Source organism: Nyctereutes procyonoides, unplaced genomic scaffold (genome assembly GCF_905146905.1).
Source record: "Nyctereutes procyonoides isolate TBG_1078 unplaced genomic scaffold, NYPRO_anot_genome, whole genome shotgun sequence".
NCBI lineage: Eukaryota > Metazoa > Chordata > Mammalia > Carnivora > Canidae > Nyctereutes > Nyctereutes procyonoides.
Window position 1 is genome coordinate 32654026 of NW_026575134.1, and position 24796 is coordinate 32678821.

Consider the following 24796-nt stretch of genomic DNA (forward strand, 5'->3'; position numbering starts at 1 on the left):
TGGGGTGTGATCTTGGAGACCCGGGATCGAGTCCCATATCAGGCTCCCTGCATGGAGTCTGCTTCTCCCTCTGCCTATGTCTCTGCCTCTCTCTTCGCTCTCCCTGAATGAATAAATAAATAAATCTTTAAAAAAAAAAAAAAAGAAATCAGTAAGAATATAAAAGACATGAACACTACTACCAGTCAACTTCACCCGACATTTAAAGAACATTCCTCAAAAGTAGAACGCATTCTTTTCAGGGACACCTGGGTAGCTCAGTTGGTTAAGCGTTGAGTCAATTTTAGCTCAGGTCATAATCTCAAGGTCTTGAGTTCAAGCCCCATGTCAGGCTCTGTACTCAGCTCAATCTGCTTGAGATTCTTTCCCTCTCTTTCTCCCTCTCCCTCTGCTCCTCCCCTCACTCATGCACTCTCAAAATAAAATCTTTAAAAAAAAGTAGAACACACATTATTTTCAAGTACACATGAAACATTCATCAAGATAGACCATATTACAACTATAAAAGTCTCAAAAAATTTAAGAACATTGAGGTCATACAAAGCATGTTTTCTAAGCACAATGGAGTTAAGCAAGAAATCCTAAAAGGCTGAAAAGTCCCCAAATATTTGGAAATTATACTTCTAAATAATTCATGGATCAAAAAAGATATCTTAAGGAAAAATAGAAAACATCTTGAATTGAATGTGAAGAAAAATAAAAGACATCAAATTTTGTTGAATTCATCTAAAGCACTGCCAAAAGGGACCTTACCTTAAAAGCATTATATACTTATATTAGGAATAAGGCTTATTATACTATATTATACTTTATATAATATGTATAATTATAATATATATGTTACAGTATAAATATATGTATTTATTATATATAGTATAATATATATATTACACATTATACTATATATATCTCAGCTTTCACCTTAAGAAACTAGAAAGCAAAAGAGCAAATTAAACCGAAAGCAAACAAAAATTATAAAAACAATGGAGAAAGTTAATGAAATCAAATGCTCATTATTTGAGGAAATCAATAAAATTGATCAATATCCAGCCAGACTGATCAAGAAAATAAGGAGACATAAATTACTAATATTGAAACTAGGGACACCATTTCAGATTATGTAGAGGTTAGAAGTATAATACGGTAACATTATGAATAGCTTTATGCCAATACAGTAGACCTCCTTATCTGTGGTTCTGCTTTCCACAATTTCAGTCATCCGTGGTCAACAGGAGCCCAGCAGATGATCCTCCTGACTTACTGTCAGAAGGCCACCAGAAGCCTAACACTGTGTCACAATGCCCACATCATTTACCTCATGTCAGCTGATCACATAGGCATGTTATCTCACAGCATCACAAGGAAGGTGAGTACAATACAGTAAGACATTTAGAGAGAGACCACATTCACTTAACTTTTATTACAGCATATCATTATAATCGCTCTACTTTACTATTGTTGTTAATCTCTCACTGTGTCTAATTTTTAAATTAAAGTTTATCATATGCATAGAAGAAAACATAGTATGTATGGGGTTTTGTACCATCAGTGGTTGATCCACTGGGGGTCCTGGAATGTACTTCTGTGGAGATGAGGGGGGGGGACTACTGTAAATTTCATTACTGAGGTACATAAAAAAATTCCTTGAAAGACACCAACTACTAAAGCTCATTCAAGAATAATCAGAAAACTTATACCTATTTTTGTTATTTTTTTATTTTTAAAAGATTTTATTTATTTATTCATGAGAGACAGAGAGAGAGACACAGGCAGAGGGAGAAGCAGGCTCCATGCAGGGAGCCTGACGTGGAACTCAATTCCAGGTCTCCAGTATCAGGCTCTGGGCCGAAGGCAGTGCTAAACCACTGAGTCACCCAGGCTGCCCAACTTACACCTATTTTTAAAAATTGAATTCATGGTCAAAAATCTCCCCACGAGAAAAATCACAGGCCTAGATAGCTTCATTGGTGAATTCTACCAAACAATTAAAAACTACCTAATTCTACCCAAACTATTCCAGAAAATAAAGGAGAAGGAAACATTTCCCAACTCCTTCTATGAGATCTGGTAACAAACCCAGAAATAAACATCTTCAAGAAAAGAAAACTACAGGGTTTTCTCATGTGTACAGGTATAATGATTCTCAGAAAAATTTTAGAAAATGGGATCAAGGGAACCCTGGGTGGCGCAGCAGTTTGGCGCCTGCCTTTGGCCCAGGGCGTGATCCTGGAGACCTGGGATCAAATCCCACATCGGGCTCCCGGTGCATGGAGCCTGCTTCTCCCTCTGCCTATGTCTCTGCCTCTCTCTCTCTGTGTGTGTGTGTGACTATCATAAATAAATAAAAATTAAAAAAAAAAAAAAAGAAAATGGAATCAAGAAATAGGTGAGAAAATTAATGACAAATGAGTTTTATATGAGGAATACAAGGTTAACTCAACATCTAGAAATCAACCAATACAATTTACCAAAATAATAGAGTGAAATGGTATATATACAAAAAAGCATGTGATAAAATTTAACATCCACTTATGCTTAAAACTCAGCAAATTAGGAATATGAATTTCCTCAACCTAAAAAAGGAATCTACAAAAAACCTACAACTGATGTAAAAGTCTGAATATTTTTCCTAAGACCAAGAATAAGACAAAAAATCTGCCTTTACCACTTACCATTCATTATTGTACCACAGGTCTTAGCCAGTACAACAAAGCAAGAAAATGAAAGCCATACAGATTGGAAAGAGAGAAAGAAAACATAAAAATTTGTATGTCTCCCAGCAACCTTAGTTTTAAGTGATTGCTGGGAGGTACATTACCAATTTCATAACCTGAAAGTTCATTTTGAAGAAGAAATTAAAAAAACTGTAAAGCAGAGGGATATCTAAAATATGTATGTAAAATCTAAAACACTCTTAAATCATTTGGGGATTTTATACTAAAATGTTAAGGACTGCTTGGTTCGGATATCATACCAAAAAGTATGATTTACTCAGTACTATGGAACCAGTTTGTTTCTTATAGGCAAAGTGAGCCAATTCTTTTCTCTAGCACTAAAATGCATCCAGATGATAAAATTGAAATAAAAAGCTATACATGTACCTTTATAAGTAAAGGACTTCATGACAGTTAGCACATGTATTAAGTAAGTTTAACTTTACTAACCTTTGACCAGACTTTGTCTAGCTTTTAAAACAGCTCCGAGGTCACAGTCAGCAGTAGCATATGCATGCGGCACAGTACTCTTAGATTCAGTTAACCTCTTGGCAATAACTCTTCGAATATTGCTAGCAGGGATTTCAGTGAATGTGCCCTGCAAAGAAATTATAATCTGTCCATTACACCATAAATGGAAGGGGAAAAAACAAACTCCATAACTAAAATATATTCAGTGTCTTAGCTTTTGTTAATAGTTAAAGATCAATATAGGAAAGTACTATTAAAATTTCTTAGTATAAGGAGGAATATAAGAAATCCAAAGAGTTTTAACTTTATAGTATATGACTGTAGAAAATAGTAAAACTCATGTTTTAGTTGTAAGTGGGTCATCTTATGTTACTATGTTTAAGATGATCAAAAAGAAATCTCCCAAGTCATGAATAATTCTTCCATTAGTGTGTGTGTGTGTGTGTGTGTGTGTGTGAAACAGAGACAAAGAGATAGACACACACACAGAAGCTTCTGTCACAAATACCATGCCTTAATAAAACTCAAAGCATACAATAATTCAACAAACCAACAGCAGACAATTCTTACTTATAAAAATGGTACACAGTAGAAAAAGATAATTCAATATATTAAATAATCTGTCAAACTATTTCCATTTTGGTTTGTAATTTATATAGAAATTGCACAAGTATCATATTTTCCAAAAATTCACAACATGAAGTATAAGTGAGATATTAAAATCCTCTTGTAACTTTACTTATTGTAGCTTTCCGTTTTGTTCCTTGAGCCTCTGACAAAAGCAAGATGGACCTTACACTACGTGTGATTCTTTCCTTACCCTTCGCTCCATTCTGGGACTAGATCACAATCATATGAGAATAATAACTAAGCAGCTAAAAATACACTTGATTTCTTAGGAAACATTTTATGTTGACAGAGTACTTGCTCAAATAGAATAAATGCTCACTCTATACCATAAAACTTTGAAAGTAAGATTTATCTTCTGAATTTGAATAGCCTACTTCTTACAAGTATAAGATTTGATTACACATATTTTTTTGTATGTGCAGTATGAAGTATGAACTTATTAAAAAATTTTGCTTCCCATGAAATTTATACTATTTGCAACTATTTTTAAAATGTCATACTGGAATACATTTCTCCACTAGAAAGAACAGGATAGGTTTGTGTGTTTATTTTTTAAGTGTCCATTCAGTTTTACATTAACCTGATTATCCTGCATTTCTTCCAATGGGAAGCAAATGACATGAAAGATACTAAGAAAGGGAGGTAAAAAGAGGCAAAATGGAGTATTTTGACAACAAAAATGGGCTGCTATCCTACCTGTATCTGAGAAAGAACATCTAGGTATGTGGCCTCTATAATTCTTCACAGGGAGACTATCAATTCCCTCAGTCAAAATAAAGCACCCACAGAAGATGGCTAGTGGCACCTACCAGTTAATAGTACCACACCCAAGGAAGTACCATGATTACAGAGCATACACACATGGCGCTGAATCTGGAAGTTAGCACCACACAAACAAATCGGGTTTGAACTAGGCATCTGCAAAACAAAGCGTATGGAGTACTTTTTTTTTTTTTTTTTACCACTTTCAGTTACTACTAAAATGGATTCGTAAAATTACTTGTAAAAGAGACAGTAATGGTTTTATTTTCTTTCTCACTTAAATCTGAAAAATACAAGTCTACTCAAACGATATTACCGGTACATTAGGTTGTCCAGGAGTTGACACTGGTGGGATCATCGGCCGTGAGTAAGGTGGTGTGGCTGTGGCCTGTGGGGGCAGAGGCACTGTGGGAGTGGCTGGAGGGGCTGGAGTGGGTCTGGATTCAGTAATCTTGCCGGTTTCTTTCAACTGCACCAGTTTGAGAGCATCCCTGAAGATAAGAGAGAACCATGATTAACAACAAGGATAAAATGTTTAGTAAGTGGGTATGAGGTACAGAGGGAAGGTACTGAACTAGAGATCTCAAGGCTAAAATACAAAATGAATTATTTTAGATAAGCAAATCTTATCTGTTTTGCTGATTTATATTATTCATGCACTACAATATTTGGACATTTCCAAAAACTGAACAACAATTCAAATTTATCAAAGTATTGGGTGTAGGTATCTTTAAAAAGGAAACTGTCTTTTTTTGCGGGGGTTGGGGGGAGTATCATTTGGTAGATGAACTATTCATAAATTAAGCCATACTCTCATTCTTTACACTTGGTCAAGTAATTTTCACATGGCATTCAGAAAATGTCAAGTTTATTACGATTTTTACTACGATATTCACTAAATTACTGGATTTTCTAGTACAAATTACCTTGTTTATGGCCAGGAAATCACACCATTTTAAGTATTGTTCAATATGTTATCAGCACCATCTAATGAAATAAACCTAACCCACAGCATCACTCAGAATGAAAGAAAACCAAACTAGTAATAGACTTACCTTGCATTAACGGTATCTTTGTTTTTTAAAAGGATTTAATTAGATTACTATATATATCAAGCTTTTGATCTATGTAAGTTACAGTGGGTATGAAGTAATATATTCTCTTAAAACAGCTTTTTCAAAAATTATAATATTTGATAATTCAAAAAATTCTTTTCAAAAACAAAATTTTATATTTTAAAAACTATTTTTAATCTAAATTTTTTAAAAGGTTCTACATAATATAAAAACAACTTCATAGTGACACAAATTTAAAGGCAAATAACATTCCTTAAATTCCTCATAGTTAATTTTGTTACGGTTTTTTAAAAGAATTATGAGGGGAAAAACCTAGCAACTGCTGGACACGTTTGAAATGACAATCATCCTCTCCTACACAAAACCTCTTCCTTAATACCTTATGGCAACATGGTAGGCAGAATTCTGAGATGGATGGCTCCAATATTCTTGTATATACAGAATTATTACCTGATATACACACCCATATAATCTCTTGTGAGTATGGGTCGGCCTGAGTATGATGGATGTCTCCCCATGATTAGGTTACATTACAAGACAAAGGTGATGGATTTTGCAGACATAATTAAAGTCCCAAATCAGCTGACATTAAGTTAATCAAAAAGCAGAAGTATAATTACCCTGGTGGGATTAGACATCAGATAAGCCCTTTAAAAGGAACCAGGAATTCCTGGAAGAAGAGATCCAAATGGACAGAGTCTCCTGCTGGCACTGGAGAAGGGAATAGGCATTTGTGAGCAGCCTGTGGAGATGACCATGAGGCAAGGACCTGAAGGATGCCTCTAGGAACTAGGACTAGTCCTTGGTTTAAGAGCCGGCCAGGGGCCAGACTCTGACAGCCCCAAGGAACTGAATTCTACCAACAACCATAGGAGCCTGGAAGAGGACACCCACCTTTAGATGAGACCCTAGTGTTGGCCAAAACCTTGATTTCAACCTTGTGACCATAAGTTGAGAACCCAGCCATGCTAGGCCTGGAATTCTGACCTACAGAATTGTTAGATGCTAAATAGGTCTTAAGCTGCTACATTTGTAGTAATTTCTTACACAGTAATAGAAAATTGACCCAGGAATCCCCCCATGTGTATTGATACTGGTTTTAGAAAAGAGCGTTCATCCTTTCTTTATAACTGGTCCAAAAAGGGGGCATGGAGCTAACCCTAACTACAACTAACTTACTTGTTTCAAAATTAAAGGGTTGACATTTAACAAAGGAAGTCAGATTGATGAAGTCTTACATGTTTTACCATCTCAGATCCCTAATAAACATTAAGAGTGGGAGTAAAAGTGAGAAAATGAGCCTCTTATGCCTACATTGTGTAATTATGTAATCCTATACCAGTCCTGTGAGGGAGGTATTATCACTCCCAATTCATAAATGAGTAAATAGGCTCAGAGAGATTAAATTTCAAATCTAAGTCGGTATTTCTCAGTTACCTACTCTATTCTAGGTGTTGAGGATCCACTGTTAAACAAGACACTTTATTCCACAGGAGAGTCTATGTTAATCAGGCAAACAAATGGCAGATATAGCTGCGCTATGAAGAAAATAAAGCAGAATAATGATATGAGTGATAGGTGAGAGGAGGGCTTCTTTTAAAATAGGATGGATGGTCAGGGAAGGTCTGAGGATGTGGTGCTTGTGTGGAATGACGTGAAGGAGCAAGCAGCCACGAAGAGCTGGGGAAAGTGTATTTCTAGGCAGGGAAAAATACAGCATCTTCTAACAACAGAAGGCAGACCAATGTAGAAAGAGGAGTGAACAAGGAGGAGAGGGTTAAAAGATGAAATGGGGACTGGCATCAAACCCAGGGATGGCCAAGTCCAGAGCCTGTGCATTTTCTACTACTTTACTCACACCTGTGCACATAGTACACAAATTTTCTCGCATGAACAGACTAGAATACAGTACATCTCAGGTTAACAGCAAGTCTGGGATTGAAGGAAAAAATGTGATCTACCTAATCTAAGGCAAAATATAGGACCTCTTGACTCTGGCCTCGAATTCACCACACAAAAAAGTAGCAGGGGCATAACCAGATAGTGCTGGTTCTCAGAGCACAACATTGTGATCGGAATGGAAAGAATGAGGGAGAAGAAGAGGTGCGTGGCCTAGGGAATGACCTTATACACGGTTAATGCTTTTGACAAGCTTACTTCTGTTTGGAAATTAATTTTTAATTTACTTATATTTGTAACCAAAAGTACCATTTTCCAGTTAACTATGATTAACATTTACATGTGAAATAAATGGCTGACAATATCATTTCTGAGGATTTATGCCATGAGCCAAAACCCTTGCCAGATAAATAAAAATACGAGCATTGAGGGGCGCCTGTCCGTTAAGCATCCAACTCTTGATTTTGGCTCAGGTCATGATCTCAGGGTCATGAGATAGAGCCTCACATCAGGCTCCACGCTCAGTGGGGTGTGTGCTTAAGGGCTCTCTGCCCACTCCCCCTACTGGCATGTTCTCTCTCTAAAAATAAATAAATAAAACCTTAAAAAAAAAAGAGTATTGATATATAATAAGGCCTTCTGTTGTTGAGTCAGAAAAAAATCCCTTCACCAAAAGATATTTAGCTTTTAAGAGCTCTTACAAGTCATAGCCTAACACTACTAGTCCCTTTCCATTATATAAGGTAATTAAATACATCTAACAAAACTAATCTGGGTTTTAAATCAAATTAAAGGGGCACCTGTGTGGCTCAGTGGTTGATCATCTGCCTTTGGCTCAGGTCATGATCCCAGGGTCCTGGAATCAAGTCCCGCATTGGGCTCCCCACAGGGAGCCTGCTTCTCCCTCTGCCTGTGTCTCTGCCTCTCTCTCTGTGTCTCTCATGAATAAATGAATAAAATCTTTAAAAATCAATCAAATTAGAGTTTAGCATTAGAGTGGCATATCCAAAACACATCCATACCTTTTTTTTTTTTTTTTTTTTTTTTTTTTATGATAGGCACACAGTGAGAGAGAGAGAGAGGCAGAGACACAGGCAGAGGGAGAAGCAGGCTCCATGCACCGGGAGCCCGACGTGGGATTCGATCCCGGGTCTCCAGGATCGCGCCCTGGGCCAAAGGCAGGCGCCAAACCGCTGCGCCACCCAGGGATCCCCACATCCGTACCTTTATATGGGGATCACTAATTTACTCTCAGGCATCAGTTAAAAATAAACAAACAAAAATAACAATTGAAGAGATTAAAGACTAAAATATTAATGCCTGAATATGTCTACTTAAGAAAAGATTTGTCACACTAACGGACACATTTATATTTCACTATGCGCATAACTATTTTATCAAGAAACAGGCAATTTAGTTTTATGGTTGCAGTAATTAAGATTCTTGGGTAAAAAGGCTCTTGGTAAGAATAAAAGTAAGAAGAAATAATTAATCATAAACAAGTAAACAGAAAATCAATTCTGGCCACTGCTTCACAGTAAATTTTTACTGCTAACTTTACACTTACATACCTAATAAAGTGTAAATGTTAATTATTGTTTAATAACAGCCAACAATTTAGTTTCTATAATGCAGAGAATGCTTTTAATGATTTCTGTCCATGAAATAATTAATCAGATTCTACTTGAAGATTTAGGTAGGCATTAAAAGCTCTAAAAATTAGAAGAAAAACAAATATGCCACACATTTCTGCACAAAGGCAGACAATGCCCTGGTAATTTACTCAGGGTAGAACCTTCTCTACCAGGATCCCTTAGAGAGTAATTCATTTCAGTGAGCTATGACTTAGTTTTAAAAAGAAATACCACTAATATTTAATATAATTATATATTAATTATAATATATATTATATATTTATTATACTAATATAATACATGCTACATACTCACCTACCACACCTATCAAATTTTTGATACTGTGATATGAATACAAACATTTACTACAACTATGATGTAAGACAGATATACCAAAGATGTTAGGTTACAAAGAACGAAAATGTATTCTGTCTCTGTGGCCCCAGCACTAGCTTTCTTAAAATACATACACAAAGTCAAATCTATATGCTTTTGTGCAACATATATTCTGAGCAATATGTTTGGACAATATATTTGCTCCACTGCAACATTTAAAATAGCAACCCTAACACTGAGGATTTACTTCATAAACAATGGATCAGAGGCACTTCCTCAACAGCTGGAACTATTCTACTTGCATTTTTAGTTGAGAATGGAAGAAGGAAGGATGTCCCTCCAAATTTCAAGAATCTGTGCTAAGGTACTTTAGGGGAAGCTTAGCCTGCACTTTTTCAATCTTATCAGAAAATGACATTTTTGTAGGTGACAGCAAGTCGGTTTTTTCCAAAGTCCACTTTAAACTTAAAACACAGGCATCTTTAGTAGTATATAAAACGAAAATCCTAAATAACATATGCTTTCAGGATCTATGTTTTTCTCATGAAACCTTTTGTAAATGTGTCAGATTTTGAAGACAAAAGGTTGAGTTTTATGGTGCAGAGTTAAAGAATAAGGAAAGAAAATTGAATTAGGAGGAGGAAGACGGCAAAAATATTAAAAATAAAATTATTTTAATAGTGGTTCCTTGGGGTATGCAGCAAGACAAATACCATTTTGTTCTCCTTAATAAATGTTACATTCCTATTATAACTTCAGTTCAGGTTAACAAAAAGATATTTATTTGTTCATCATATAAGCACATATGGAAAGAGAAGGGAAAAAGGAAAAAAGGGCTATTTCATTCCTCTACTGTCACACCACATAATGTCTTCTAAAATATCACCTAATAATTGACTTCCAAAGACTTTTCTCAGATCACACCTTAACTTTTTATCCAGCTCCTAGATAATCCTCCAACACAAGAAAAGCTGCCTTCTAAAAGTTTACCTCTAATTGATTATCTCAATTATAACTACTGGTCTACTGCCTACCAAACCTCCCTCTTTTTTTTTTTTTTTCCAAACCTCCCTCTTAAGTTCTGAACTGTCTCCTGCAAATAATCTCCACCTCACTGATCCTGATGCCTACGTGAATTGTCAGCACTGACAAAAGGCTTCAGAGCTAACAAGCACTCACTCCACCAAGACAAAGGTCTTATTTATATTTATTATTTGTATTTAATACCTATTATTTGTATTATTATTATTATTATTATTTGTATTTATGGAGCCAAAATTTCATTACCCAGACCAGAATCTCAAATTCATTCCTTGATTCATTGCTATCCTGGTCTATGCTCCACATTCCATCCTTTAGGAAGACTTCTGGATCCTGTCCTTATACTACTACCTAGATCAGTAATCTCCCTTTTATTTCTTCCATTTACATTCAGGCATTTTACCTTTTACCTGAATTACTTTATAAGCCTATTTTATCTCCTAACCTCAAGTTTTTTTCTGCTCCAATGTGTCTTATACAAATTTGCAAAATTAATCCTTCTAAGGTACAGCTATGATAACTTTATCAAAGATTTCACCAAATCTTGATGAATTAAATACAGACTCTCTGTCTTATCCCTCAGAAATATAGGTAAGTCTACCTGGTTATAAAGAAAGGTGCTTTATCCCATTTTTATGGAGAATTTACTAAAACTCTAGATTGAGGGCAGTCTGGGTGGCTCAGTGGTTTAGCGCCGCCTTCAGCCCAGGGCGTGATCCTGGAGACCCAGGATCGAGTCCCACGTCAGGTTCCCTGCATGGAGCCTGCTTCTCCCTCTGCCTATGTCTCTGCCTCTCTCTCTGTGTCTCTGTCATGAATAAATAAAACCTTGTAAAAAAAAAAACATAGATTGGTAGATTAATAAAATAAAGGTACAAATAGTAGGATGGATATGGGGGCGGGGACTAAGCTTAACTGGCTATGAGAATACTTAATTTTAACTTTTTATGGTTAAGTGAAACCATTTAAGTCCTTTAAATAAAAATTCACAGTCTAGTATACAACTTTTCAGTCAGAGATCAGGACAGCTGATTTCTGACTCATGTAGTATGGCAGGACTCACAGTATGTGTTTAAGAAAACAACATACACAGGTCTAATGAACAAATCAATAAGGGTGTAACACAGATAAATGAAGCTACCTAAGAATTAAACCTGAATTGCTCATCATAAAAGAAATGCCCCAAAATAAACCAATGTTTTAGTGAAGAGTAAATTAAACCCAATGAAAAAAGGAAAGAAAGAAAGAGAAGAAAGAAAGAAAGAAAGAAAGAAAAGAAAAAGAAAAGAAAAGAAAAGAAAAGAAAAGAAAAGAAAGAAAAGAAAAGAAAGAAAAGAAAAGAAAAGAAAGATCCCTTGGTCCAGCACTGCCACTTAATAATTTCATAACCTTCACTAATCTCAACTTAAAAACTTTTAGCCAATATTACTGATCACAGTTATCAACAGTAAATGGGGAATAAGCATATTGCTTTAAAATGTTAACTCAATTTGTTTTTTTTTTTTAAATTTATTTATTTATTTATTTATTATAGTCACACACAGAGAGAGAGAGAGGCAGAGACACAGGCAGAGGGAGAAGCAGGCTCCATGCACCGGGAGCCCGATGTGGGATTCGATCCTGGAGACCCGGGATCGCGCCCTGGGCCAAAGGCAGGCGCCAAACCGCTGCGCCACCCAGGGATCCCTCAATTTGAAGATGTAATATTACTGCCAATAGAAATGTAACACAAATGTGCCTGGGTGGTACAGTTGGTTAAATGTCCAACTCTTTGCTTTGGCTCAGGTCATGATCTTAGGGGCTTGAGACTGAGCCTTGCTTTGGGCTCCATGTTCAGGGCGGAGTCTGCTTAAGACCCTCTATATCCCTCTGCCCCATCCCCCTCCCTCCACGCTCTCTCTTTCTCTGAAAGAATACATACCACTATGGCAATTTTACATTAGTCATATGTCTGAAGGATTAATCTTTGTCCTCCCCACTAGACTAAATTGCAATAGAGCAGGGGCCATCTGTTCTCATAAACTCTTGAAAGAAACAAAATGTAAACAAATGGAAAAACAGATCAGTGCTCTGGAATAGGAAGACTTAGCATCATTAAGATTTCGATTCTTCCCCAAGTTAATTGTAAAATGTGATACAATCCAGTAAAAACACCATCATTCCCCTGTGCCTGAACTGTTTAAAATTCACTTAGAAAAAATTATAAAATAAGAATAAGCCAAGAAAACTGGTCCATTGGGAAAAAAAAAAGAACAATGATAACTCTAACAAATTTTAAAACCTACTATAAAATATTTATAATTCTGAGTGTGGTACTAAACAAATTAGGTGCTAACTTATAGATAGTGGAATAGAAGAGAAAATCCAAAAAAAAAAAAAAAAAAAAAGCCAACAGCATATGGAAATCAGTTTGATTATCCAAGTGACTAAAATCCAAACAGATAAGAATGAAATTATTTTTAAAAGTACATTTCCAGGTTTAAAAAATTTAAATGTGATTGCAAACTTATTTCAAACCAACATAAAACAATATAAAAAGTTCACTGCTCTGTAATCTAATTTTCTGCATTTAACACCATTTCTAAGGATCCGGCTTAGTGACCAAATTAGAACCATTCTTCATTAATGCTGTAATTACTTCAAAACAACCCTTGCACAGAATACAATTTTGTACTCACAAAAGCAATTAAAAATACAAACGAACAGTATACATCCTTTTAAATCTTAACACTGAATAAGCTCTTCTTTAAATACTTTCAGAAAAAGATCATGATAAATAATGGAATTGGTTATTATAAAAAAAGCACAAACATACTCTTTAGTGAATATACCCCGAGGGCCAGTGGCTGTGCCCTGGCTAGCATCCAGGGCGTGTTTTTCCAGAATATTACGGGCAGCTGGACTTAAACGGAACCTAAGAAGAAAACAGAAGATTAACAAAACCAATAAACACTCATATTTGAATCAAATATACCTAAACATCAAAGGTTTTGCCGATAATTAGAAAAATAAAACTTATAATAAAGTTAAAATGACTCCTGTTGATAGTCGTAGTCAAATAAATTAATCTGTACTAATCTGGTTTATTTTACTAACAAAACATTTTCATACACATTTACTTAGTTACTATTTCAAAATATTCTTTTAATAAGAGTAAATATTCAAAAGGACAGAGCTTCTATTTTTACTAATAATTTTTCACATGACTCTTCATTAAATATATCAATAAGGAAATAACTACTCTTCCTTCACTTTTTTGTGGTAAAATATACAAAAGATTTACAATTTTAAATGTTTTTAGGTGTACAATGCTGTGGAATCAAGTACTATACCTGTTGTGCAATCATCGCCACCATCCATCTCCAGAACTTTCTCTCACACTGAAACTCTGTACCCATTAAACAATAACTCCCCAACCCCTACCCAGCCCCCAGCAACTCGCACTCTACTCTCTTTACCAATGTGACTACTCTAGGTAACTTATATAAGTGAAATCACAGTAATTGTTCTTTTGTGATTGGCTTATTTTACTTAGCATGTCTTCAGGGTTGACCCATGTCTTGTTATGTGTGTTTGTCAAAGCTGAGTAACATTCTATTGTATGTATGTATATAGTACATTTTGGACACATGAATTGTTCCTACCTTTGGCTACTATGCATAATGCTGCTATACGTGGCTATACAAGTATCTCTTTGAATTCCTGCTTTCAATTCTTTTGAGTATATAGCCAGAGGAGGAATCACTCGATCATATGGTAATTCTACTCTTAATTTTCTGAGGAACTGCCGAACTGTTTTCCACAGTGACTGCACCAATTTACATTCCCACCAATGGTGCACAAAGGTTCTAATTTCTTGATACATCCATCAACACTTATTATTAACAGCAGCCAATCCAATGAAAAAGTGGTAGCTCATTGTGATACTGATTAGCAATTTCCTAATGACTAGTGACACTAAGCATTTTTTCATGTTTATTGGCTATTCATGCATCTTCTTTGGACAAAATGTATTATCTGAGTACTTTGCCTATTTTAATTGGGTTGTTTTGTTGCTGAACTGTAGCCTTCATATATTTTAAAAACTCATTATTATTTACATGAAAACATTTTTACATTACATATACTCCAAAAGAGTAAGAGGCAGAAACTTAGGTTGATTGTTAGACATGGAAACTGAAATATACCAAAAGGTGACACAACTACTAAGTATCTACTCTTTGACTGAGACCTTTAGGCAAAGCAGCAAATACAATGACTATACAGTCAAATAAAGAAAATGAGTCAAAGGGGTTGGGTCCAGAAGTTTATAACCAAGAAATGGAGAAGAACAAATGTGGTACTTGCTGCATTTCAGATAAATAGCTCTAGGTGATATGGGCTCAGTGCCATCAAATCCTCAGATTTTTCAGATGAAACTGAAATTTTAGATTTTTTTAAATGTAAAATTAACTACAAACAATTCAAAAAATTTATTTTAAAAAAATCACTGTATGGGCCAATAATGTGCAGTTCACAGGTCTGCTGGCTTTTTTTAAGGCTCCATATCCAGTGTGGAGCCCAATGGAGGGCATGAACTCACAACCCTGAGATCAAGACCTGAGCTGAGATCAAGAGTCAGATTCTTAACCAACTGAGGCATCCAGGCACTCCAGGTCTGCTCGTTTTTAAACCTACACTTCGGGGCCACACACTCATTAAGTCTCTAGTGATGAATCTTCACAGAATGACAGAGCACACACTATGATCTCTGCAAAAGGAGAAGAGTAGTTAAGTACATTCATTACCCCGCCTTATGATTTCCATGGTAAAGAAGAGAAAATAAAGGGAAGTTAAAGCAATGCAGTGAGAAATGCTATGTGTGGGCATGGAAATTTATTAACTCAGCATTTCAAGAACACTGACAAGAATGGACTGGTGAACTGAAGGAAAAGATTTGAAACCGTATGCATTTTTATTCAAGTTCAAAAGTGGTTCTTAAGAAGACTTTCCTCCATGAAGAGCTTCTTCTTATAAAGGAAAAGTAATTTTGTGATTGTGGAGAATGTTAAATGCATGAACTTATTAAAATAAAATCTTCAGACTCCGTCAATTAAAGCCATGTAAAGCTGAAGTAAAATGGTATGCACCAAGTACCTGTGTTATACAGGGACAAAACTGGGCTCAAATCCTCAAATCTGTATCAGACACTCAAATGAAGAATGGCCATAAAGGCATGCATGGTAAGATGCTAACTCCATTTTGTCAGTTATATGTATAAAACCGGAATTCACACTGCGGTAACTAGAATTCCATGGGTGGAAACATGCTCTGAAGTTTGGTTCATTGAACCCCAATGAACCAAACTTCAGAATCCTAAAACTGGACTTCAAATTCAACATGGACACAGACTGTTTGCTTTGATCTCAGCTGGCTGAGCAGGGCTTTCACACCACCTGGAACATGGCAGGTATTCAATAACTACTTATTTGTTGAATGAACGAAAGGAAAATAATCATTCCCAGATCTCAGTCACCTAAGGGAAAAAGGGAAGATCAGCCACTTCCTACATAAGGTGCAAAGATGTTTTAAATATGGTAATGACTAAAATATCCTAAAAGCTGCTTTAACATTTTTTTCTTTTTTTAAATCAGCATTCCAAATAAACATACTTACTGCAGTTTTCCCAGTATGTGTTCCTTTTTGACAGGAGTAGAAATCTGTGGTTCGGGTGAGGGGGAAGGCACTGACGGTTTTGAAGCTGGTGATGGAGGACCTTCATCTTTGGGGATTTCAACATGTTTCCAATCTTCTCCTTCTTCAACTAGCAAACCAATTAGTGAACCTAGCCGTATATTTTTAGATCCTTCTTCAACCTATATTTTAAAAAGAAAATAATTGCAGAGATGGAAAGGCTTATGACCATATGAAGTAGTTTAGGTAATTCTGTATTAATTAGAAAGATCTCTTAACTTGAGGTAAAATCTGCTTTTAAGTCAGCCTGCCTCCTCCTTCCACCTGCCACTATCCTTGCTTACTTTCCCCCTTTCTTCACCACTTTCCCCATCCCAGTTATTAATGGTACATCCTGAAATAAAAAATCTAGAATTTCTCCTCTGACAGCTTTCAAATATTTAAGAGCAATCATTACCATCTTCCTTCTGATGTCAATCAGGACAAACAGGAGACTGTGGTTTCATACTTCAACTATTTGTCTTTCCCAGATAGTTTCTGTATGATGGCTCAGGAATTCCAAGAGCTCACAAGGAATTAAGTACCCAAAATTAATCCTATTACTAACATCAATGTTAAATATGTTCAGTAAACTTAGTCGCTGGAAAAAAGTATATCCCATCATATAAACAGTCTTGGTTAACTACTCTGGCTAATGTTGATTTCTCTTTCCTTATACTTAATTTTTTTCCTATGTATCTATTTATAAAACCTGAGATATAAAATACAATCCCATGAATTTTTACAAGTACATCAAAAACACGGTGGTGTCTCAGCTAATCAATTTTTCATAGATAATGCCAATTAAAAGGATAAATAAGATTGAAGTTTTCTTTAAAAAGTGTATGTATTTCAAACATTTCAGCAACATTAATTTATAAAGAAAGGGTTGTTTTTTATTTGCTTAGTAAGAGAAGTCCCTAGAGAACCTTCAGATGACAATGTTTTTAAGTTCAGCTCTAGAAGAAAATGTCATATCTTTAAAATTTTTATTATTCTCTTTCAATTACATTAAATAAAGTTCATTGCAGATGTAATTTAATGAATACTAGAATGAGAGGCTACAGGATATTCGCTAATAAAGTTATTATAAATAAGAGTGTAACTTCTAAATTGGGCTTGGCATTCCTGATTAACATTAAATTTGATGCTTATTAGTATGTGCACTATTTATGTATAGATGAGGAAAGTGAAGCACAGAAAGGTTAAATGACTTGTTCAAGATTATAAGGCCAGTAGGTATCCAAGCCAGGATTCAAATGCAGTCCAACATTACAGGTAAGCATTCAACATGCCAAGTACCAAATCTGTAAAAACTGCACTCACAGAAAAAAGATGATCACATAGCAGTTCAACATCATGCTCCTACTTTAAAAAACAAGCCTAACAGAGAAGAAGATATAGACTGAATTATAATTTATTTAGCTTTTAATTCATGGGAAACACAGACTCATTTACCACTTCAATGTCATTCACTCAGTTCAACATGAAAAAATTAGAACTGAGAATATTTCCCACTTAGTAGAATTTGCTCTGAGCTTTGAGGGTTTTCTCAATTAAGAATGTTATAGTCTACAGAGGAGAATCAACTGAAGGTCGCACAACTTCAAATTTCAACCATCAACTTTCGAACAATGAAATGCAACTTTGAAGGTGACCAGGCAATTTAATGAAAAATAAGGGGGGAAAAGGGACCTAACAATAAAACCATGTTGAAAAAATACATTCTTAAAAAAAAAAATACATTCTTTAGAGAAACACCAGTGATAGTATTAGAGTGAGATGCAGCTAAGAAATTGATTGAACAACATGAAAGTTACCAAAAATATATATTTTTTGCTGTTTTTTAATTTTAGGATGATCAACAAAAGGAAACATTTCTTTTTTTAAGCTCTATGCCCAACATGAAGCTTGAACTCACGACCCAGAGATCAAGAGTCACATGTGCCACCAACTCACAGCCAGCCAGGAGCTCCTAATGGAAGTTTTTTGTTTTCCTATCCGTGGATTTTAGTTTTCAGAAAGAATTGTATTCTTGAAAATTATTTTGAATAATAATGGTCTATCAACGTAATAAAAACCTATCAATTAATGTTTTGCCAGTCAATAAATTAAAATTTCAGAAACTTACGTAAGTTTAAATAATCTTAACCCTTTTCACCCTCAAAAACATCCTCGTTTGTAATAAATCATATAGTAACCCTACATATGGTAGAAGCCAAACCAGACAATCCTCAATAAACTCTCCAAATAGGGGTGCCTGAGTGGCTTAGCCGGTTAGTGTCTAACTCTTGATTTCAGCTCAGGCTATGATTTCTGGGTTGTGAGATTGAGTCCTACATTGGGCTCAATCATTAAGGTTCTCTCTTCCCCTCTCTCTGCCCCTCCTCTCCACCAAAAATAAAACCAAAAACTCCAGATATGTCATCCTAATATTCTACTTTATTGACTTAACATTTAAAATACCTGCTATTGGGGCATCTGGGTGGCTCAGTGGTTGAATGTCTATCTGCCTTTGGCTTGGGCCATGACCCCAGGGTCCTGGGATCAAGTCCCGGCTCTGGCTCCCTGCAGGAAGCCTACGTCTCCCTCTGCCTAGGACTCTGCCTCTCTGTGTCACTCATGAAAAAATAAATAAAATCTTAAAAAAAAAAAAACCACCCCAAAACACCTGCTATACAATTTTCTGAATAAATTTAAGACTAAGCTTATGAACTGGTACATATGTAAAAATTTAAGGTTATCTGTACTAGTGGCTAAATAAGATATTAACAGCTTTCTCATTAACTGAACTAAACTGGAAATGAATCATAAAATAATCTAACAGCAATTATTCTTTATTAACATTATTAAAAGCTTCTAAGCCTGTTTCTGGATCTAACTGAAATGTAATAAATATTTTATATCTAAAATGGAAATCCAGATACAAAAATTACTAATGAGAACAAAGAGATATGAAATTGGGCAGGGGGAGGTGAACAATACTAAAACCTTTCAAAGCCTATGTAAATAAATCTCCATGAAGAGCAAGATACGTAATAATTGCTAATGGTTTCAAAAATGTGTGCAAGCTAAAAGCTAGAGTTTTATATGATCACTTGCCTTTTATAAAAAGATCAATTTCCAACTCATTGATTTTCAAAGTAAAGATCTCTCTCTATATTCTTACTAAAATCAGTTTATTATGTGTACTCAAATGAGGAATATTCCACAAAGAAAGACAAAGGTATAACTTGCACGGCAGTGGAAGGGCTGAGTGCAGAGTATGGTAAAAGACTAAAAAACCCAATAATATCACCTAATATCACCTTGTTTTTTTCTTTTAATCCATAAAACTGTTACATTGTGACATGAATATGCTCCCATTCCTATTATTCAAAACACATGTGGAATAATATGAAAGCCATAAAGCCCTAAAATACACAATCTTTTCTTTGACAAGGAAATAGCCATTTGTGCTGCTAAAAGCCCTTATCAATCATATCTCCCTCTCAGCCCCCTGCCTTTTCAGAGCATTAGAGGCCAGATGAATAGGCACTACTGACCTATAACACTGTTAACAATCTGAAATGCATTATGAAGCAGCTAACTGGGAAAAGCTATCAATTCTGGAAGACTTTCATAGTCAAACAACCCAGAGCTAGGGCCAAGAACACAGCTTGCCGAATGCACACAATGGTCCAAAATGTAGCTGGGTGCATTACACATGGTAATTCAAACAATCATTTCCTTTTGTCAAAATGCTGCATAAATTAGTTGAAACTGTTTTTGGTATGAATATATTTTCCTTGTTATGAAGGTATAGAAATTTTAGCTTTCCATTCGTATTTCCTCTAAGGAAGTATTTTCAACAATATGTTTTAACATGGCTGTTAATATTGTAGATGAGAATCTACAAAGAAGTTTTGATAATTAGAAGGTAAAAAGCAACATATAAGTGACTAGAAAAAAACAGAAAGGATTTTCTAGTAAGAAACACAAATGAAAAACTGTATACAGATCTATATCTAATTAGGCTATAACATTCCAAAGTGTAGTCTTTGGATAAAATGTACAAAGGAAGGTGCTGTATCCATTCTCAAAACAGAGGTGAGCTGGTTTTAATCAAAATTAAAAAGAGATATGCAGTGTCTCCTCCAAATCAAACTACAGAGACACAAATGGATACTTACTGTTCAGTTGCAAACAACCAATTACAAATTATTTAGATGAACATACAAATTGACATGGGGATTAATAGTCACTAAGAGCTGAGTAATTATAATAATGAAAGTAGCAATATTTATCAATGCTTGGTGGATGACGGGTCTTATAATGAGCGTATACAGATTATTCTCAATCTCTATTACTGCCCCATGGCGCAGATATTACAATCTCTATTTTATTATGAAGAAAAAGGCACAGAGAGATTAAAGAATTTGCCAATCACAGGTGGAGGTGGCACCTGAGTGCCCCACTCGGTTGAGTGTCCAACTTGGTTTTGGCTCAGGTCATGATCTCAGGATTGTGCGATTGAGCCCCACGTTGGGTTTCACAGTCAGTGTGGAGTCTGCTTGAGATTCTCTCTCTCCCTCTCCCACCCCCTCCCCCTGCTTGTGCTCTCTCTCTAAATTAAATAAACCTTAAAAAAAAGAATTTGCCAATCATTACATAACTAATAACCAGCAGAACTTATTAACTCTATGAATCAGGCAGTGGGGTAACTCCAGAGCCTACAATCTTAGCTCCTACAACATACTATTACATGTTCTAGAAGTTAAGAAACAATCCATCAGTGAATATACCATGCAACCCTAAATAGGGTTTAGCATTTCAATTCTCATATAAATTCTAATTATTTCATTATAAAAACAAAATAGCTATTATAGAATATTTAGACAATAGAGTAAAATAGAAAATATAGGGTAGGAGGATCATTTAGTTCCATCTTCCAAGAACTGACATTTTTATAACTTTATTCTAATCTTTCCTATATATATTTTTCTTTAAAATCCTATGAGATTATAATCATTACCCATACACAATTTTAAATGCATTTTTTCAAAAAATTTTTGAATTTTTATTGATGTATAACATCATGTAAAGAAATTACATTTTTTCCTAGAAACAATTTCTAACAGCTACATGATATTCCACATTTTCTTCTTCTCTGTTAACCTTTCTTTTATTGCTAGACATTTTGACTAAAGGTCTGTATTAATGGCTTCTGCTTCTAGCTATACCATTGCAGATCAAGGTATAGCTCTATATTTTAAATTAGTTATAAAGTAAAGATTACCCAGAGAAGAGTATTTAAAATTACTGCATATTTTTAAATTTAGATCACAAAGGAAATGACTTTGGTCTTGCTAAACCCACAAGCCTATTTTCCATTAAAAAGCTCACAAAACAGAAAATATACTATCAACAGACAAGACATTCAACTATACTCGAGTATGTGGAATATTCTAAAACATATATTTTTATATTGATACATTTTTAAATGATTACAAAAATGTCCAAACTGTAAGGATAAGTCAGAACTGGACAGGGCCATTGAATGTGGCTATGAAACCTGCAGACAAGAACCTGCACAGGACAACTTAAGAGAACAAAAGCTGAACAGATGGTCACTTTACACACTTCTAATCCTGGGAGTAGATAGACGAAGGGGATAGATGAAGATAGGGTTTCTTGGTTTCATGTGATAAGACTAAAACACTCTTTCTTTCTGATTTTACCAACTACATATTTAGAAATTGCTAGCTCTAAGCTTTAATCTATTGCTTTGTCTTCAAATTCTCCCTCAAAGAGCCTTCTCTCTTCCCAGGCCAGAATGGTTCTCATTTTCCACTAGGGAACCCAAAATACTGAGCACCACTGTCAGGCTGAAATATTTCTATGTTGCCTGATCATCACTGGCTATTCTCAGACCTTCAGACTAGAATATTTTAAACATCTGAATTAAAAATATACTATGTAGATTCAGAGAACACAACACTATAAATACACTACTGAAAATAAAAGGTGACTTTAATTCAAGGAACTTCACATGTTAGAGATCTTCATCCCGTTGAAGACAATCAAAATGAAAACTTACCACTATTTTGGCCAAGATGCCATCATCACTTGCATCTAAGGTAACCACAGCTTTGTCAGTCTCTATTTCACATAAGGCATCTCCAGTACTCACAGCTTCACCTACAAAACAAGACTGGGTTTGTTTTGTTTTTTTAAAATATGAATATTAGTATATGGGCTGGAGTGTGTGTTAAGTACATAAAACACGAAAAATGAATACCAAAATATTCGGTAGCTAGCTCTGGGTTGTAGAATTATAAGTAATTCTCACTATGTAAGTATGTGCTTGTATGTGTCTTTATGTATGGTTTGTTATATTTTCCAAAAGGTCTATAGTGGACATAAACTACATTTGTTATAATAAAAAAAAACTACAAAAGATCATTGAGCAGGTATTAAAAATGAAATCACATTTTAGAAACAATAGCAACAAATGCATATTTTCATCCACAAATCAATTCTGGACCCATTTCTTTCTTTTTAATATATTTTGACTATTATCCCACAAAGAGAAAAGTTTTACAATTAATAGCACTTCTGAGTTAACATTGTAGGGTAAGTTCAGAAACCCTGTTGGCACTGTAAAACATAAATAATAAGGCATATTAAACAAAGACAATGTCAAAGACACAACTGAGGTCAAATAAGAAACATTTCTGTGCAACAGAAGCAGTATGGAAACAAAAATGTTAAGCAAGACCTGACTTGCTGTTTCTGGATCTAGAAACAGGTGGGGGTGGTTAGCAGTGAGAATGCAACAGTTTCTTTTGGAATAAAGAGAGCTAAGTGATTTGCTGAAGACAGGGATGCAAATCAGAATCTCCCCTTAAGGCTCGGGCTGGGTCAGTGCCCCCACTCATAACAGGAGGCTGACAGAGGCAGCAATCAAGACCTGTTGACTAGGACTATGACTTTAATCAGAACTGTAGGTCTAGGAAAGTGGGGAACAAAACCACCACCTCAATTCCAGAATCTGAGCCAAGCCACCCTCTAGCTCCATTATACTGCACCTCCGGATATCTCCAAAATCAATAGCAAAATCCCTAGACTGGGTGTGGGGAGAGGGTGAGAATGGAGGTGGATGGGAAGACACTGAAACACAAATGAAAAGCCTTCTGCTGAAAAAGAAATGACAAAGTTCCAAAAACACTCCAAAAAATTTAATGCTAAGAAAGAAAACCACAAAAACCAATAATGGAAACAGAAATTTGTTTCAGATGCAATTTACTGAGTGCAACCTCTCAGAGATTTTTAAATAAGTATTTGAGGATGTTTAGAAATACAAAATGGAGATAAAAGATCCATCACAAGAATAAGAGATAAAAAACAATGTACAGAAATGAAACAAAATGACATCACATAGGAAGAAAAATAGAAAATTTTGGAAATGAAAAATATAGTCATCGAAATAAAAAGAAACAATGGGATGTACTATCTAGACTGGACATAGTGAACTGAAGTAGTAAATTACAGGCAGCATTAAGGAACTACCTTGAATTGACTATAGGCAGAGAAAAAGGTTAAAAATAGAAGAGAGCAGTAAGAGACACAGACAGAAGCTGCAATGTTTATTCTGTCAAATGGATTTTCCAGGGCAAGACTGGAGGGAAGAGTGGCAAAGCAATACATGAAAAGAAAATTGCTGATAATTTTCTACAATGGAAAAGAAATACATATCCTCAACATGAAGGAGCTCTGAATGAGTTTAGAATAATTGTAACCTAGGATGTATTGCCTAGAAGAGGGCACTGGGAGCCTTGTAGCTTGCCTGAAAATAACTGTATCTTGACTGGGGGTGGTAACCTGGTTATATGTGCAAGTAAAAATTAATTGAGCTTATTATGCTTTATGCAATTTATACCTCACTAAAAAAAATTAGCAGAAAAAAAGTATCAGACTGTATGAATCCACATTAGATACACTGTAGTGAAATTCCATACAATAAAAAGAATATTAAAAGCTACCAGAGGAAAAACAAACAAACAAAAAAAAAACCAGATTACTTCGACGGAATGACAGAGCCAACTTCTCAGAAGGTGTAATAAAGGTCAGAAGCCAATGGAGGGAAAAGCTGAGGAAAAGTAACTATCTAGAATTTTATATGCAGCCAACCCATCAATCAAGAGTGGAGGAAGAGTGGGCACCTGGGTGGCTCAGTCAGTTATGTGTCTGACTCTTATTTCGGCTCAGGTCACAATCTCAGGGTTGTGGGTTGTGAGACTGAGCCCCAGGTTGGGCTCTGCTCTGGGGTGGAGTTTGCTTAGTATCCTCTCTCTCTCCCTCTCTGTCCTTCTGCCCCTATTCACCCTCCCTCCCTTTCATTAAAATAAACAAATAAAGGAAAAGGATTCTTGAGACATATAAAGGCTAAGAAAATTCACCATCTTTTAATGAGCTATTAAAAAATGCAATTCATCAAGAAGAAAAATGGACACAGAGGAGACCCATGGACTATATGAAA

The 24796-nt window shown here is 35.3% G+C and overlaps 1 protein-coding gene across 2 annotated transcripts in view; it reads right to left on the bottom strand.

The window, feature by feature from the left end:
• The window catches only part of PDHX (pyruvate dehydrogenase complex component X), a 67530-nt gene that overhangs the window by 18027 nt on the left and 24707 nt on the right, over positions 1–24796 (bottom strand). For both annotated transcript variants that reach the window (XM_055300883.1, XM_055300884.1), the window contains 5 exons: positions 22355–22455; positions 16219–16418; positions 13379–13477; positions 4894–5068; positions 3165–3312 (listed from right to left, as the gene is read on the bottom strand). In XM_055300883.1, the coding sequence (XP_055156858.1) occupies positions 3165–3312; positions 4894–5068; positions 13379–13477; positions 16219–16418; positions 22355–22455 (723 nt within the window). The remainder of the gene's footprint in view (positions 1–3164; positions 3313–4893; positions 5069–13378; positions 13478–16218; positions 16419–22354; positions 22456–24796) is intronic.